Source organism: Dermacentor silvarum, chromosome 2 (assembly GCF_013339745.2).
Source record: "Dermacentor silvarum isolate Dsil-2018 chromosome 2, BIME_Dsil_1.4, whole genome shotgun sequence".
NCBI lineage: Eukaryota > Metazoa > Arthropoda > Arachnida > Ixodida > Ixodidae > Dermacentor > Dermacentor silvarum.
This window is the reverse complement of record NC_051155.1, coordinates 223284484-223297029: the sequence shown is the minus strand read 5'-3', so window position 1 is coordinate 223297029 and position 12546 is coordinate 223284484. Positions and strand designations below refer to the sequence as shown.

Genomic DNA, 12546 nt, shown 5'->3' with positions numbered 1-12546 from the left:
ACTCCGCATAGGAGCTATGCCATGGGAAACTCTATCGGGAAACAATCCTAGGTAGTTTCTTTTGAGAGTGCCATTAAACCATTTAATAAGGCATTTCTACAGCCACAACAGGCCTGTTTAAATTGCCATGACCTCTGTAGGGCTAGACAAGGCCAGATCACGTGACTAAGTGGTGCATTTTGTTGTTTTGCTAGTTCGTTCACATCGCAGCCTTCATGGCACTATATTTGAGCCCTAGACAGACAGACAATGAACTTTATTAAGGTCCTGAGGAGCGACTCTGAGACCCTAGGCCCCAGAAAAATAAGTTTCTATTTAGTAAGTTTCTGCCACTTGCTCTAACACAATGAGCACCAAGCTGAACACTACTAGCCACCATGTCAGGAGGTGATTGACATCATTACAATGGGAAAATCAACTTTGAAAAGTCACCTGAAGAGCTTGAAGTGCATGCCGAACTCGGCAGCTGCTTAGCTGCAAGAAATTGCTGCTAAGAAGGAGATTTCACTATTTTTAAGTGTGTGTGTTCGAGTCAGCTAGGTACAAGAATCAGGCTCAAGTCACAATCCATCTTACTGCACTTTCAATATTGCACTGTTTTGTTGGATGACTGTATGTCGATGCTTTTATTCTGCTTTTCCACAACCTCACTTATTAAGCAAAATTGGATTTCACTGGATGCATGGACAGCAGCTGTTCATAGAGATGTGGGCTTGATGAAGAATACTGTCCCTAAACACAACAACGGTCATTTCACACTTTAAACATCCATCTGCTGGTTAAATACACTATCAAATGACATATTCAAAATTCGAAAGAGATGATCGATGCATGCTTCAAGGCATCACCTGCTTCTTAGCAAAAATAAAAATAAAAGAGAAAAACATTTATTCAAAGACATTTTCTGTGCATCCTAGGAAAACAGTGTGTTTCTAGTAAGGACGTGTTTTTGGGCTAGTTGGTTCTTCATCATCAAGTAAAAGACAGCGCCAGAATATGCACAGGACCAAACGACGAGTAACGAGACAGACACAGGGCGCACTAACAACTGAAGGTTTATTCACAAAAAGCGCAGAATATCTGAACATGAATAAACAAAAAGGAAACTGTCACTTGCATCACATGGCCAAGCCTACTCCGCGCGAAATGGGGTTCTAGTAAGGAATCTGATATGCTAACACAGGACTCATCCAGCTTTTTTATTTCCAGGGCTTCAACAATCTCCCTTGTTAGTCTGTCTGCTGATTTGAACATGATGCTGCTATTTTCCATTAATGCAGCGCTGCGCTGCATTAATGCATTCAATGCATTTCCATTATTGTAGGGACTGCGGCTGCACGCATTTAGTTACGGCAAACTGGGACAAAAAAAAAAAGAAAAAAAGAAAAAAGAAAAAAAGAGAGGGTTTATGCTTTGCCAAAGGCATTACACTGCGCAAAGAAGTGGACATTCTGAGACGGCGGTTAGTCACGTTGTCAAAACTCGTCGTCTGTATTTTTAGATAGAAAAATAACACACCGCAAAGACCCCAAAACCCCAACCAACCAAAAAGCCGGGAAAACGCGAATTGAACTTCAGGCACTTCAGGGGACAAACGAAATCCATTTGGATCCGCTGCCAGCCGTAGCCAATAACAAAGCGTGCGAAGCTCGTGTGCTTGACGGTTTCGGATATGTTCATTCAGCGCTTGGATAATTTGATTGTCGCGTGTTCCTAGACAACACTTACTACTCTTGTAAAACCACGAGTAAGGAGTCATAGAGTTACGCGCGAGAAACAAAACGCCAGCAATATGGAAGCTTTAAAAAATGTCAGTGGTGTTATTACAGGACAAGTATCGGATCTGAAAAGCACGTTTGTTGTCATCGGTGGCGGCATTGCAGGCGTGTCGTGCGCCGAGCAGGTGATGGGTGATCCTGATAATTGATGCATCGGCTGACATCTAAAATAAAAAAAATTGTCATGCTGTAGAATGTTGATAACGTTTCGCTTACGCACAAGTGTAGAATACGTGTTGCGCTGTTCGCTCGCTGTCCAAGCCGGCATACCAAACGGGCAGTAATTAAAGTGTTCATTTCTCTGTCACACTTTTCCAGCTCGCTGTTCATTCTCCTGAGGAGCCAATTCTACTCATAACGGCGTCACCTATTGTAAAAGCCGCAACGAACGTTGTAAAGGTAAGTCGTAAATTAGTTGAAGTGGTTTTGTCAAAAGTGCTTGCACCTAGGAATATCTCCAGCATTCGTGGCAGGATTACCAAGCCACTGACCCCAGAAATCGTTTAATTCAAAATAGATGTGAGCGCCCTTGGGTTGCAGAGCGCTCAGTTCACGGAAAAATTTTCGTGTTCTTAATACATCTGTTAATTGTGCCCACTTCTAGCTTCGCAGAGTCATGGAAAGTTTCGACATCGAAGAGCGCTCTTTGAGCTACCTAGAGCAGCAGTACAGCAACATCAGAGTGCTTCAAGATGTGCTCATCTCTCTGGATGCCAGTGCACGAGCAAGTATTGCACATCTTCATTGTTGCTCGTATTTTCTCGAAAAACATTGGTCGACTTAATTTCTTACTTCAGTAAGTCGGAAGTACTGTCGCTTCATAATTCATAACTTCTCATTTGCATGCTTTCAAAATTATTGTTCTGGCCTGTTTTTCGCTATTCTTCCTTACCTGGAAATGATACATGGCAACTTTTATTTGCTTTAGGTAGAGTTCTTGGTGCCATTTGCTTTGAATTTTAGACTCCTGCTAAACACGGATGTATTTTTCAGAAAGCATTGCTCAAGAGTGGTCGTGTGGTCAGCTATGGGATGATCTGCCTTTGCATGGGTGCAAGACCTCAGGTATAGCGGTTTAAGTACTTCCTTAAATTTAGTGGTGGCTCTTCTTGCTTAATGTATGACTTTGTTTTCCTGTCCACTTTCAGTTAATTTCCAAGGACAATCCACTGGTATTGGGCATTCGGGACACTGAGACTGTGCAGGTAACAGCAAATTTACACATTTGGAAGGCCCTCCTCCAGCTTGAAGCACATAGCGCTAGAACATGGGCTCTGTTCTCTCTTTTCAGATGCTGCAGAAACGACTTGGTGGTGCCAGACTTGTAGCTGTCATTGGCAATGGTGGAATTGCCACAGAATTGGTGTAAGCGCTGTTACAAATAAGCATGCTCACAGGTGCACACATTGTGTGGCTTTGTGAATGTAGCAAAATGGCAAAAATAATTACAACTTTTTATATCTGCCATCTTTTATTGCAATGTCTGGCTGGCCGTACTGGTCATCATTGTGGTTATGAGGTCTCAATCATGTGGCCTGCATGGTGCTCTTCAGCTTTCCTCCACTGAAGTTACACTTTTATTCCAAAGCAGTTATCAACACTTCCTCTCCTGGTGTTTGCGTCTTAAAGGCTGGGTTCCATCGTTTCTAGAAGTATGTACCAACAGGCTCAGCAACAGACCCTTCTGCTTCCTCTGTATTTCAATGAAACTATGAAGAAAACATTTCTGGGCAGCCTTTATAAAAAAAAAAAAATGTAAAAGCCTACCGTGAATACAAGTCACTGTAGGTTTAACAAAATCATACCTCGAAAGAAAAATGGAAACACTGCAGTAGCTGTGCTTTAGATAAGCAAATAATTTGCGTTCCCAGATGTCTCGGCTATCATGTGAATTGAATTTTCAAATAACGGTTGAACACAAATTGATACATTAGGGACTAGATTGAGTAGTTAATATTGTTGTGTGAGTGTTGGAATAGTGCAAAGTGAAAGGAGGACAGTGAAAAGCACAGAGCAACAACAAAGATGGGTGCCAGCTTTAATTGTGGCTGTTTATTTGAAACATTAACAATCAGCCATATGGGCAGGTACTGTGGCATAGACTGGCATAACATATTTCATTTGCTGCCGGCTACAGTCCTTAGAGACGTGTAGGTCATTTATGGTTCATGGCATATGAAATGGGCCGACTAATTAGCTCACAGAAAAGGCACAGAGTGGTTGCGGAATGCAGAGGTACACAGGAATGGGATTATTGGCCCTAATGTCCAGACAGCCTTATGCTGCTACTGAGCCAGGCTGACTGGAGAGAAATTGCAAAGGCACTTCTGTCGTTGTCTATTGAATCATTATCATCATCGTCAGTCACAGTAGGATGAAGGCTTGGCAATCCTGAGTTATCCTTTGCTGTGGTAGCAAGCTTCCTTCTATGTTTGCTTCTTTCTAGTCTCGTGATCCTTGGCCACCCACGATTATGTTTCTCTTCCCATGGCATTTAATGCCATAGAGAACCAGTTATCTGTACTATATGTTGCACGTCCTTCCCAATTAAACTTCTTCCTCATTTCTCTCCTTAAAATATAAGCTATTTGTGTTTGCTCTGCAATATGTACTGCCATTCCTGTCTCTTACTGTTACACCTATCAGTTTCTGTTCAGGGTGAGCAAATATTCATAACTTTCGAATAATGAATTGAATATTGACATATTTGGTTTGGTCCTCGAATCGAATAGTCACCACTCGAAAATCCAAATATTTTTTAAATGCTTCACGATGTTGACTGTTTGATCAAGCATGAAATCTGGTTCCATCTGTTGTCCCCTAGCTCTTCTCGCATGTGAAGTGAAAAAAATATGTTTGCATTTTACTGTGTGCAGACATGAACTGTGTGGCTGCAAAGTCCTTTGGGTTGTGCGAGAAAACAGCATTGGTGCTACCTTCTTTGACCCCGGAGCTGCACAGTTCTTTCTGCCACAGCTGAGTGCCGAGAACAGTGAAGGCACCGCAAGCTCTGTCACAGCAGAGCAAGATGCCACAGGCTGCGGAGACTCCAAGTGTCCCAGACAAGGTTAGTACCCAAAATACACAGCTCCGCCTCTACAAACCCTCAGTGCGCGAGGGAAATCAATAGCCTTTTCTTGTCACAGCCCAGCACCACTCCACACCAGTATACTAAAAAAAAAAAAAACTACATTTTCGCAGGACCCACATTCCTTAAACTTTTGGAACTGACCGTAGAAATTGCTTTTTAGAGCAAGAAATTCTTCACCATGACCCATCCTTGTGCATTAACAGCCTCTTTAGCCTTTGTAATTGTGGTGCTAGTATTAGCAGTATAGAAGTCTGCAGAGCAGGTTGAAAGTGCTGTCAATCCTTGCAGATTCTTAAATTTTGAACAGATAGACCACAAATGTTAACACCAGGGGAGACCAGAAAGACCAGTATCTCGCTTACACTAGTCCTCTTCGATTTTTATTCATCAATAACCCAACTGGCATGAGCTATTTTTCACACTTGTGCTACACGAGATGTAGCTTTAGCAGAATGTGTATGATACATACACATAACAAGCACTATAATTTCTCTTGAAAGCTGCAGTATTGCAGGCTTAAAACCTGGTGTAAACCTTACTAGAATATATAGTTCCTTCACGGCAAGCTACTTTGTGGTAAATATACCAAGAACATCTGCCCTGTTTTGTGCAGCGAACCAGGATTCCTTGCCTCCAGGGAGTGCTTTGGGGCCAGACTGGGCCAAAGGCCATGTATTGCAAGGTGGAACTCAGGTTAGAGCTTGAGTATTTCACAAGACTTCTGATTAGTGCACTATGGTTATAACATTTATTGTAGCATATGTCAGCAAGTGTGCTTTGATTGGCATTTTTGTGAACACAGCATAGGCGATCTTGATCCAGTTTTTCTTATGAGTAGTGGAGCATGACTCTGCCAGTAACAGGCGCATCTCATTTTTCAGAGCTTGAGATGTGCTAATCCGTTACACTGCTCACACATGGCAGTACCTGACAAGGTGTCCATCCAGCACTAAAGATTTCTTTATTAAAGAAGCCGATTGGACTGAATGGGCCAACAAAAGAACTCTGAATCTTTGTGAAGAACATACACCACTGAGCTTTTCTTCTATCCATGTACTTACCTGTGTAAACAAGCAGCCATAGACTAAGAAGCAGCCAGAGTTTGCAAATCTGTACAAACGTGCTTGAGACCAAGTTCATTGTGTAACTGAGCAATCCACAATAAAATTTTCTTAATACTATGCTGAACACATTATTATCCAAATGTTTCGTGCATTTGTCTTGCTAACACTTAATCTATATTTGTGATTGCGAGGCTTCAGCTCTAAGAATGTTATTAAGACGAAAGCCTTATATTATATTTCATCGTTCAGTCGACCTTCAAAGTCCTTGAGGAAAAATGCAGTGACTACACGCAAGTTACAAAAATGGCCGACGGCGATAAGAGTAAAGACACGATGCCATGTTGGTGTACTTACTACACCAGCCCGGCATCGTGTCTTACCTATATGCAGACGCTCACGCAACAATTTTGATGGCGTGCGAGTCATTGTCTTCTATGAGTAAGCAAAGTAAAAACACGTCAAAAAATGCTCAGATTGACGTCAGATTTCTCAGCGACTTACTATACCAACCTGGCATTGTGTCTTACATATATGCAAACGCTCACCCAACAATTTTGATGGAGTGCGGGTCACCGTCGTCATCGTCTACTATGAGTAAGCAAATTAAGAGGATGAGTAAGGGGGATGACTAAGCGAATTTAGGGGGTGTCTTTAATGCACTGGCACTTGGGAGTGTTCACATGTGGAGTGTTCTACTTAAGTTTCCCTGTCCCGTTTCATCCCATGAGCAATGTACTTCTGCATGCCTGGATGACACTTACGGGTTCTGTAAAATATGCCTCTTTGCAGAAGAATGTGCATATCGAGTACAGCTGTGAGGTACGTCTGTTGCTGACACCTGCCGAATTCAAGCAGAAGTGTCTCAACGACGCCAGCTGCGACTTCAAGTGTGGCTCTAACTGGCCCATCTATGTGCTCCTGACCAATGACAAGTGCTTTGGTGTTGACCTCATTGTCAGTGCAACTGGTGTCACACCCAATGTAGACACCATCACTGCGCCTCAGGTGGGAAACTGCATCTTAAAATGTACTAGTGCAGCCTTCAAGAAGTGCTCTGATGAACCACTATGTTTTTACAGCGAAGCTGTTAAGGGGAGTTTAGCGGCCATTTTCATGCGGTGCTGAGGACTGGTGTGCGGCTGGATGCTCGGTATCAATCAGTAATGCAACCTATGTCAGAGTTCCAAATTTTTGCTTTTAGATAAAATTATAAATGATTGTAAAATAAATGTCACCTTGCATACACTGTTGTGTCTGGCGGTCCTTTGGGACAAAGGAGGCCTCACCGACAGATGTGAAGCTGCGGAGTGCTCTTCGCGCTTGTCGTTTCTCGCGGCCGGGTAGCGTCACCGTCACCTGAGACTCATGGATGAGCAATTAGTCCCCAGGCTGAAATGGGTCATCGGCCTAGTGTGTCGCTAAAACAGCAACGTCGCTCTTGGTGTGTTTCCGTGAATCACCAGCGCCCACCCGAACTACGACGAGGCCCGGCGCCCACTGCGATGCGCCAACCAGATGCCCCTTTTGAGACAACAGCCACCGCCCTGGTGGCTTCCGCGAAATGACTGTCAGCGAGAGGCGACTAATTCCTGCAAGGGGCCAGCGTCGAGCATTCCCGTGGGAAACACGTCAACGTTTGGTTCTCAAGGTGTCACCCGTTTGCCTTGTGTGCGGGGGCGATAGGCAACATTGGAGGTGGTGCCCGGTGTTACGAGGACACATGGGCGGGTTATGGTGAACTGGTCGAAGATGGTCATTGGCTAAGAAAAACTAAAGTGCATTCCCTTGTCGAGTGAAAGAGGGAAACGAAAGGGATAAACAAGCGGGACTTCAGTGTTGTGGACGCTCGGAGATGTAAACGATAAGACGTGCAGAGACATTAGCATGTAGATGGCTCCAAATGTCATGGAGCCCTTGTTGTGAAATAATGTACATTTGTATATAAATCCCTTTTCTGATCTCACTGGACCTCTCCTTCTCCCGGCGCCTGGCACGACACCATCCATGGAACCTTCGTGGCCGCACGGACCCCCTCGGACTTCGCAACAACACCCAGTGCCTCCTCTCATTGGTTTACCACACACGAACTGACAACACATTTCTGTCCGTTCTTTTTAGCCAATACTCTAAGTTGTTTCTCACGTGTTGTTTTAGCTGCTCCGCAAGGTCAACTGGGAGATTGTACGGCTGTGATGGTAAAGAGCAACCAGCGACGCAGTCTGTATAGGAGCCCCGACACAGCCATATCACCAGGGTGTCGGTGATGAATCATCACTAGGAACAGCCAGCACACACATACCCTGGTACTTCCGAAGGATGTGAGAACTTGCTTAAACACCTTTGCTGTCTTTGGGGTATCGCACGCCGCGCGACCAAGAGTGATTGCCGAAGCCAAGCAGCACCATGTTCCGTATAACGTCCGAGTGTGATAAGATCTTATCGTGCGCTGCACACTGTATGCTTTAGGTGCAAGTTAAAGCGTGCAAGGGTGAGCCGAAAAGGATGGCCGCCTTCTCACCCAAGCAAGGGGAAATGGAATGAGGGGAGCAAGCTTGCGCAAGGGGAGTGGGTGGCAGATTGGTGCGCATCTCCTTTTCTAGTGTGGCAGTGGCACCACATGGCTGTCAGCGCGGCTGAGCGCATACGCAGCCCACGCGCCCTGTTTTAGAGGTAATCTGCCATGTGTGCAAAGAGTGGGCGTGCCAAGATGGCATGGCATCATATGTGGCGTCTTCCCCCGCATTTAGTACTGGAGGTTGCATAATCTCGAGTTTCGGAGAGGCATTGAAGCCAGAGGCAAACGGAGCATTGGTTCCCTACTGCGAGCGCATTTCACGATAGCGGCATCCCACTGTGCCCACCACACTATTAGCTGTGGGGCTGCAGTGGACACGAAAGCGCAGCTAGCATCGCACCGCAGATGTCAAGATATTGTCGACACGGAGTGAAAGCGTCTCTTTCGACCGACTCTCAAGTTAAACAAAATTATTTTTTCTCATTCGAATTAGGTTTTTTTTCGTTGCCCGATAATTCAGGAAATTTTGTGGCCCCTTTTGTGTATGAAAAATTCATCGGCACCCTGGTACTTATTTTTATAAATGGTTGAATTTCTTAGAGATATTTCGATATAACAAAGGAAATTGCCGATTTTATCGACTTCGTTATACTGAAGTTTAACTATTTATTTCATTTAGTCACTGCTTGTTTGGATGTTCCGCAATCAAGCTAATGAGAATTCAGCTGTAATCATTCTAATGTTTCACTCCAGTTGGAAGTAGCCACAGATGGAGGCATCCTGGTGGACCGGCAGATGAGATCCTCACTGGCAGGCGTGTATGCAGCAGGTGACGTTTGTACGGCAGGCTGGGAGCTTGCGGAGCTATGGTTCCAGCGGCGCCTATGGACACAAGCACGGCAGATGGGCCACTGGGCAGGCACCTGCATGGCAGCCCACTGGTCAGCCGAGCCTGATCCCCTTGCAGATGCCCGTTTCGACCTTTTCTCCCATGTGACGCGCTTCTTTGGATACCGGGTGAGAACCTGTTTGTTTTGGCAAGCTCTTCTGCAGGAAAACTGCATTTAAATGAGTCGGGAGGCACTATCTTGTGCCTGCAACAATAGGCATGTGCAGAGAAGGGGGCAATTCCACACCCTTCTGGCCTAATAACCAGGAGGCACTAGTTGGCTCAGTGTTTTGTTTCCTGTAGAGTACACAGACTTATGGCTGTGAAAGCCACGTAATTTGGACGCCATACACCTTGGTAAATTTAGGAGCGCAAAATAGTAAACATGCACTTTACATTTATGCGTGTCTAAAGTATGTTTATGAGATGTGGCTGTTTCAAAGGTTTTGCAGAGAGCAGGTATGGAGCAAACTTTAAATGTATGAGAGAACAGTGGAGAGGGGTAGAAAAGCGGCACTGTAGGGACCTTTGGCCCCCTCAATAATTGCCCCTGCACATGGTGGATTCCCGTCATGATTATGCCAATACACAGCATACAATTAGGAAAAAAGCTTTGAAGAGTGCACAATAGTGGCCAAAGACTTGAAAGCTCAATGCAATTACGACTAAAGAATGCAGAATACAAGGCCCCACATATGTGAAGCACAAATAGTGCAGTTTTGAAAGTCATTTTAGCAGTGTTTACAAAACCTCCTATTGTTTCTACATTACATAAGACTTACTTTTAAGGAGTTTTCTGGGGTTAATGTTTTCGCAGAATACCATTGAGAAGCTGTATTTCTGAATTTTGCTTTTTTTTTTCATACTAAGGTTATCAATTTTTCAGAAAAGTTCACGATGTAAGTGCAGGTGTAATGGTCTTATAACTTTTTTTTCTTTTTGATAAGAAACACTGCTCCACAATTGTGCACTTTGGTCCCTCTTGCAGCAATACACAATGGGAGACCAAGCTTCCTCATAATTTTGCAACTATGGGTTTTGTTAGCAATTACAATCGTAACTCCTGAAAATTAAGCTCTGAGCCTTATAGTATATGTATTACTGCTGTAAACATTGTAATCAAACCAGTGGATCATAAAGTTGGGTATGTCCCCTGTAGCTTCCAGTTCTGCTTTTTGCATACAATTTCACTGCCATAGGTGCAGTCATAGCTATGAAAGCCTTAAAGAAAGACTAAGGAAGGCATATTGTCCATGGTGGGCATTTATTCACAGCAGCATTGCCGTTAGCTCACTCTGCCAGTTGGTTCAGAGAGATGGTCTTGCAGGTGGTCCTTCTGGGCATCTTCAATGGCCAAGGCCTAGCTGAATGCCGAGCCCTTGTGCGCGTGAACCCAGGCCAGGAGTACATCAAGCTGCTTCTCCATGATGGGAGGCTTAAGGGAGCCGTGCTGATTGGCGATACAGATCTGGAGGAAACTTGTGAGAACCTCCTGCTTGACCAACTTGACCTGGGTCCACTTGCTGATCACCTGCTTGACCCCGAAGTGGACATTGAAGACTTCTTCGATTGACCTCTTGTCAAGACACCCACGTCTGCTTGAAATGACTGGAAAATGCTCATTCATCACTCACAGAATTGTTTTCACAAAGGGCCAGTTTGCACGACGCCAAAACAGTTCCACAGTGAAGCACAGTCTTCAGCTGGAAAAACATGACAAGCAAGGATTGTGCTTTCAGAAACCACTCAACGACACCACGCATGGCCGGCTGAAGAGCCTACTACTGTTGCACGCAGTGCTACACTGCTTTCCATCACAGGTTTTTCGCTCAAGCGGCCGGTGATAAGGACCCTGATGAACCTGGTGTGAGCTTGAGCATGGCCGCTAAAATACAGTATGAAAGTGCCAGTGCAGGCAGAGGTGGCGCTCTCGCCCACCAGCCGTAGGACCACTTGCAAAAGGGACTAAAGTTTACATTCACAAGCCACACATTTCCCTACAGCGCAGCTGAAGGGAAGCCTGCTGCTGAACACCACGTGCAGCATGCATACGCCATAAGACTTTGAATGACGTTGAACACTGTCGCACGTGTACAGGACGGGACATTAAAGCTAGTCTTTTTTTTTTTTTTTTCAAGCATGGCATCGAGTGTTATCCAATTCCTTAGCCAAAGAATATTAATGCAGCCAAAGTGCTTCAGCGAAATGTGAGATGTGTGTATTATTCCAGTCAAAGAGGAGCCAGCCACTTTAACGGTACATCCAGCGGCACCTTTCCCTCTCCAGCCGCACTGCAGTAAGCTCTACACCAAAACATAGATGGATGGACGTCCATAGCTTGCATGATCGCAAGAGTCCACTCAGAAGGTGTGTGCCTCGGATAAGTGGACACTGCTGAAGGGAGCTGGAGCACAAATGGGAGGTGTCGCAAACGCCTTCGGCTGTTGGAACTGCCTGCCTGAAGGTGCTTGGTGACCTGCCTCGGACAAGATGCACAATGAGGGACGGGAACATTGGGAGGGCGACTGTCGATCCGCAGCCTTGCCTTCTTGCACAGACCCTGCAGAGGCGGTGCACCAGGGAGTGGAGCCGCCAGTCCAGGTGGGGGACGGGAGCTAAGCTCGTCGACGGTTTGGCACTTAGGGAGCGCACAGACTGCAGTCCCCTCAGGCGTCCGTCTCACCGCGGAGCCGCAGCCGTGCAAAGTCTTCAAAGATGATGTCATCATCATCTAGGCTGGCCGCAGCATCCCTGCAAAACAGAACAAAAAGCTTGTTTAGACGAGCAGTGTTAGTAAAGCCAACTGCACAACAGTGAATCTGGCAATGGGGATATTCTGGATGTTGCAAGCATGGTCTGACACAGAGCAAAACACTGAGTAAGCAAATGAATTGAGAAATCTGCAGGGTGGCAACAGTTTTATGCATTTATCTGAAAGTAGCACAAGACTACAGAGGAAATCTATACAGTTTCCTCAAAAAGAAACCTTTTCAGGCAAACAAAACTAGCACACTGGAGAAAATGGGATCTTGTGAACTTATGCCATTTTGCTTACAACATTATGCATTGCTGAAAAAGCTTACATGTGGATTCTGAATATTCTGTATTTCGTTCTAAACATGTTTTATGCTTGCCAATGTTTGGTAATCCGTTGTAAATAAAGCTATGCAGTTTTCTGACACTGCAAAGCTGCTCGGTGATATAGCCTA

The 12546-nt window shown here is 45.0% G+C and overlaps 2 protein-coding genes across 3 annotated transcripts in view; one reads left to right on the top strand and one right to left on the bottom strand.

The window, feature by feature from the left end:
• The first annotated feature begins 1634 nt into the window (after positions 1-1634).
• Positions 1635-12455, top strand: LOC119442723 (pyridine nucleotide-disulfide oxidoreductase domain-containing protein 1). The gene is made up of 11 exons (XM_049662341.1): positions 1635-1903; positions 2097-2177; positions 2383-2506; positions 2776-2843; positions 2927-2983; positions 3070-3143; positions 4655-4845; positions 5483-5562; positions 6723-6938; positions 9202-9465; positions 10665-12455. Exons 1-11 carry the CDS (start codon positions 1793-1795, stop codon positions 10908-10910), a joined length of 1512 nt encoding a protein of 503 aa, XP_049518298.1. The 5' UTR covers positions 1635-1792; the 3' UTR covers positions 10911-12455.
• The window catches only part of LOC119442724 (beta-arrestin-1), a 33738-nt gene continuing 31776 nt past the window's right edge, over positions 10585-12546 (bottom strand). For both annotated transcript variants that reach the window (XM_037707707.2, XM_037707706.2), the window contains exon 10: positions 10585-12088. In XM_037707707.2, coding sequence (XP_037563635.1) covers positions 12004-12088 — 85 coding nt within the window. In that variant the 3' untranslated portion in view covers positions 10585-12003. The remainder of the gene's footprint in view (positions 12089-12546) is intronic.

Bases quoted from the DNA above. Each gene is read 5' to 3' on its own strand.
- LOC119442723 (XM_049662341.1), top strand. From the start codon at position 1,793: ATGGAAGCTTTAAAAAATGTCAGTGGTGTTATTACAGGACAAGTATCG. The intron at 2,844-2,926 runs GTATAGCGGTTT...GTCCACTTTCAG, and splicing joins GCATGGGTGCAAGACCTCAG to TTAATTTCCAAGGACAATCC. The intron at 6,939-9,201 runs GTGGGAAACTGC...GTTTCACTCCAG, and splicing joins ACACCATCACTGCGCCTCAG to TTGGAAGTAGCCACAGATGG.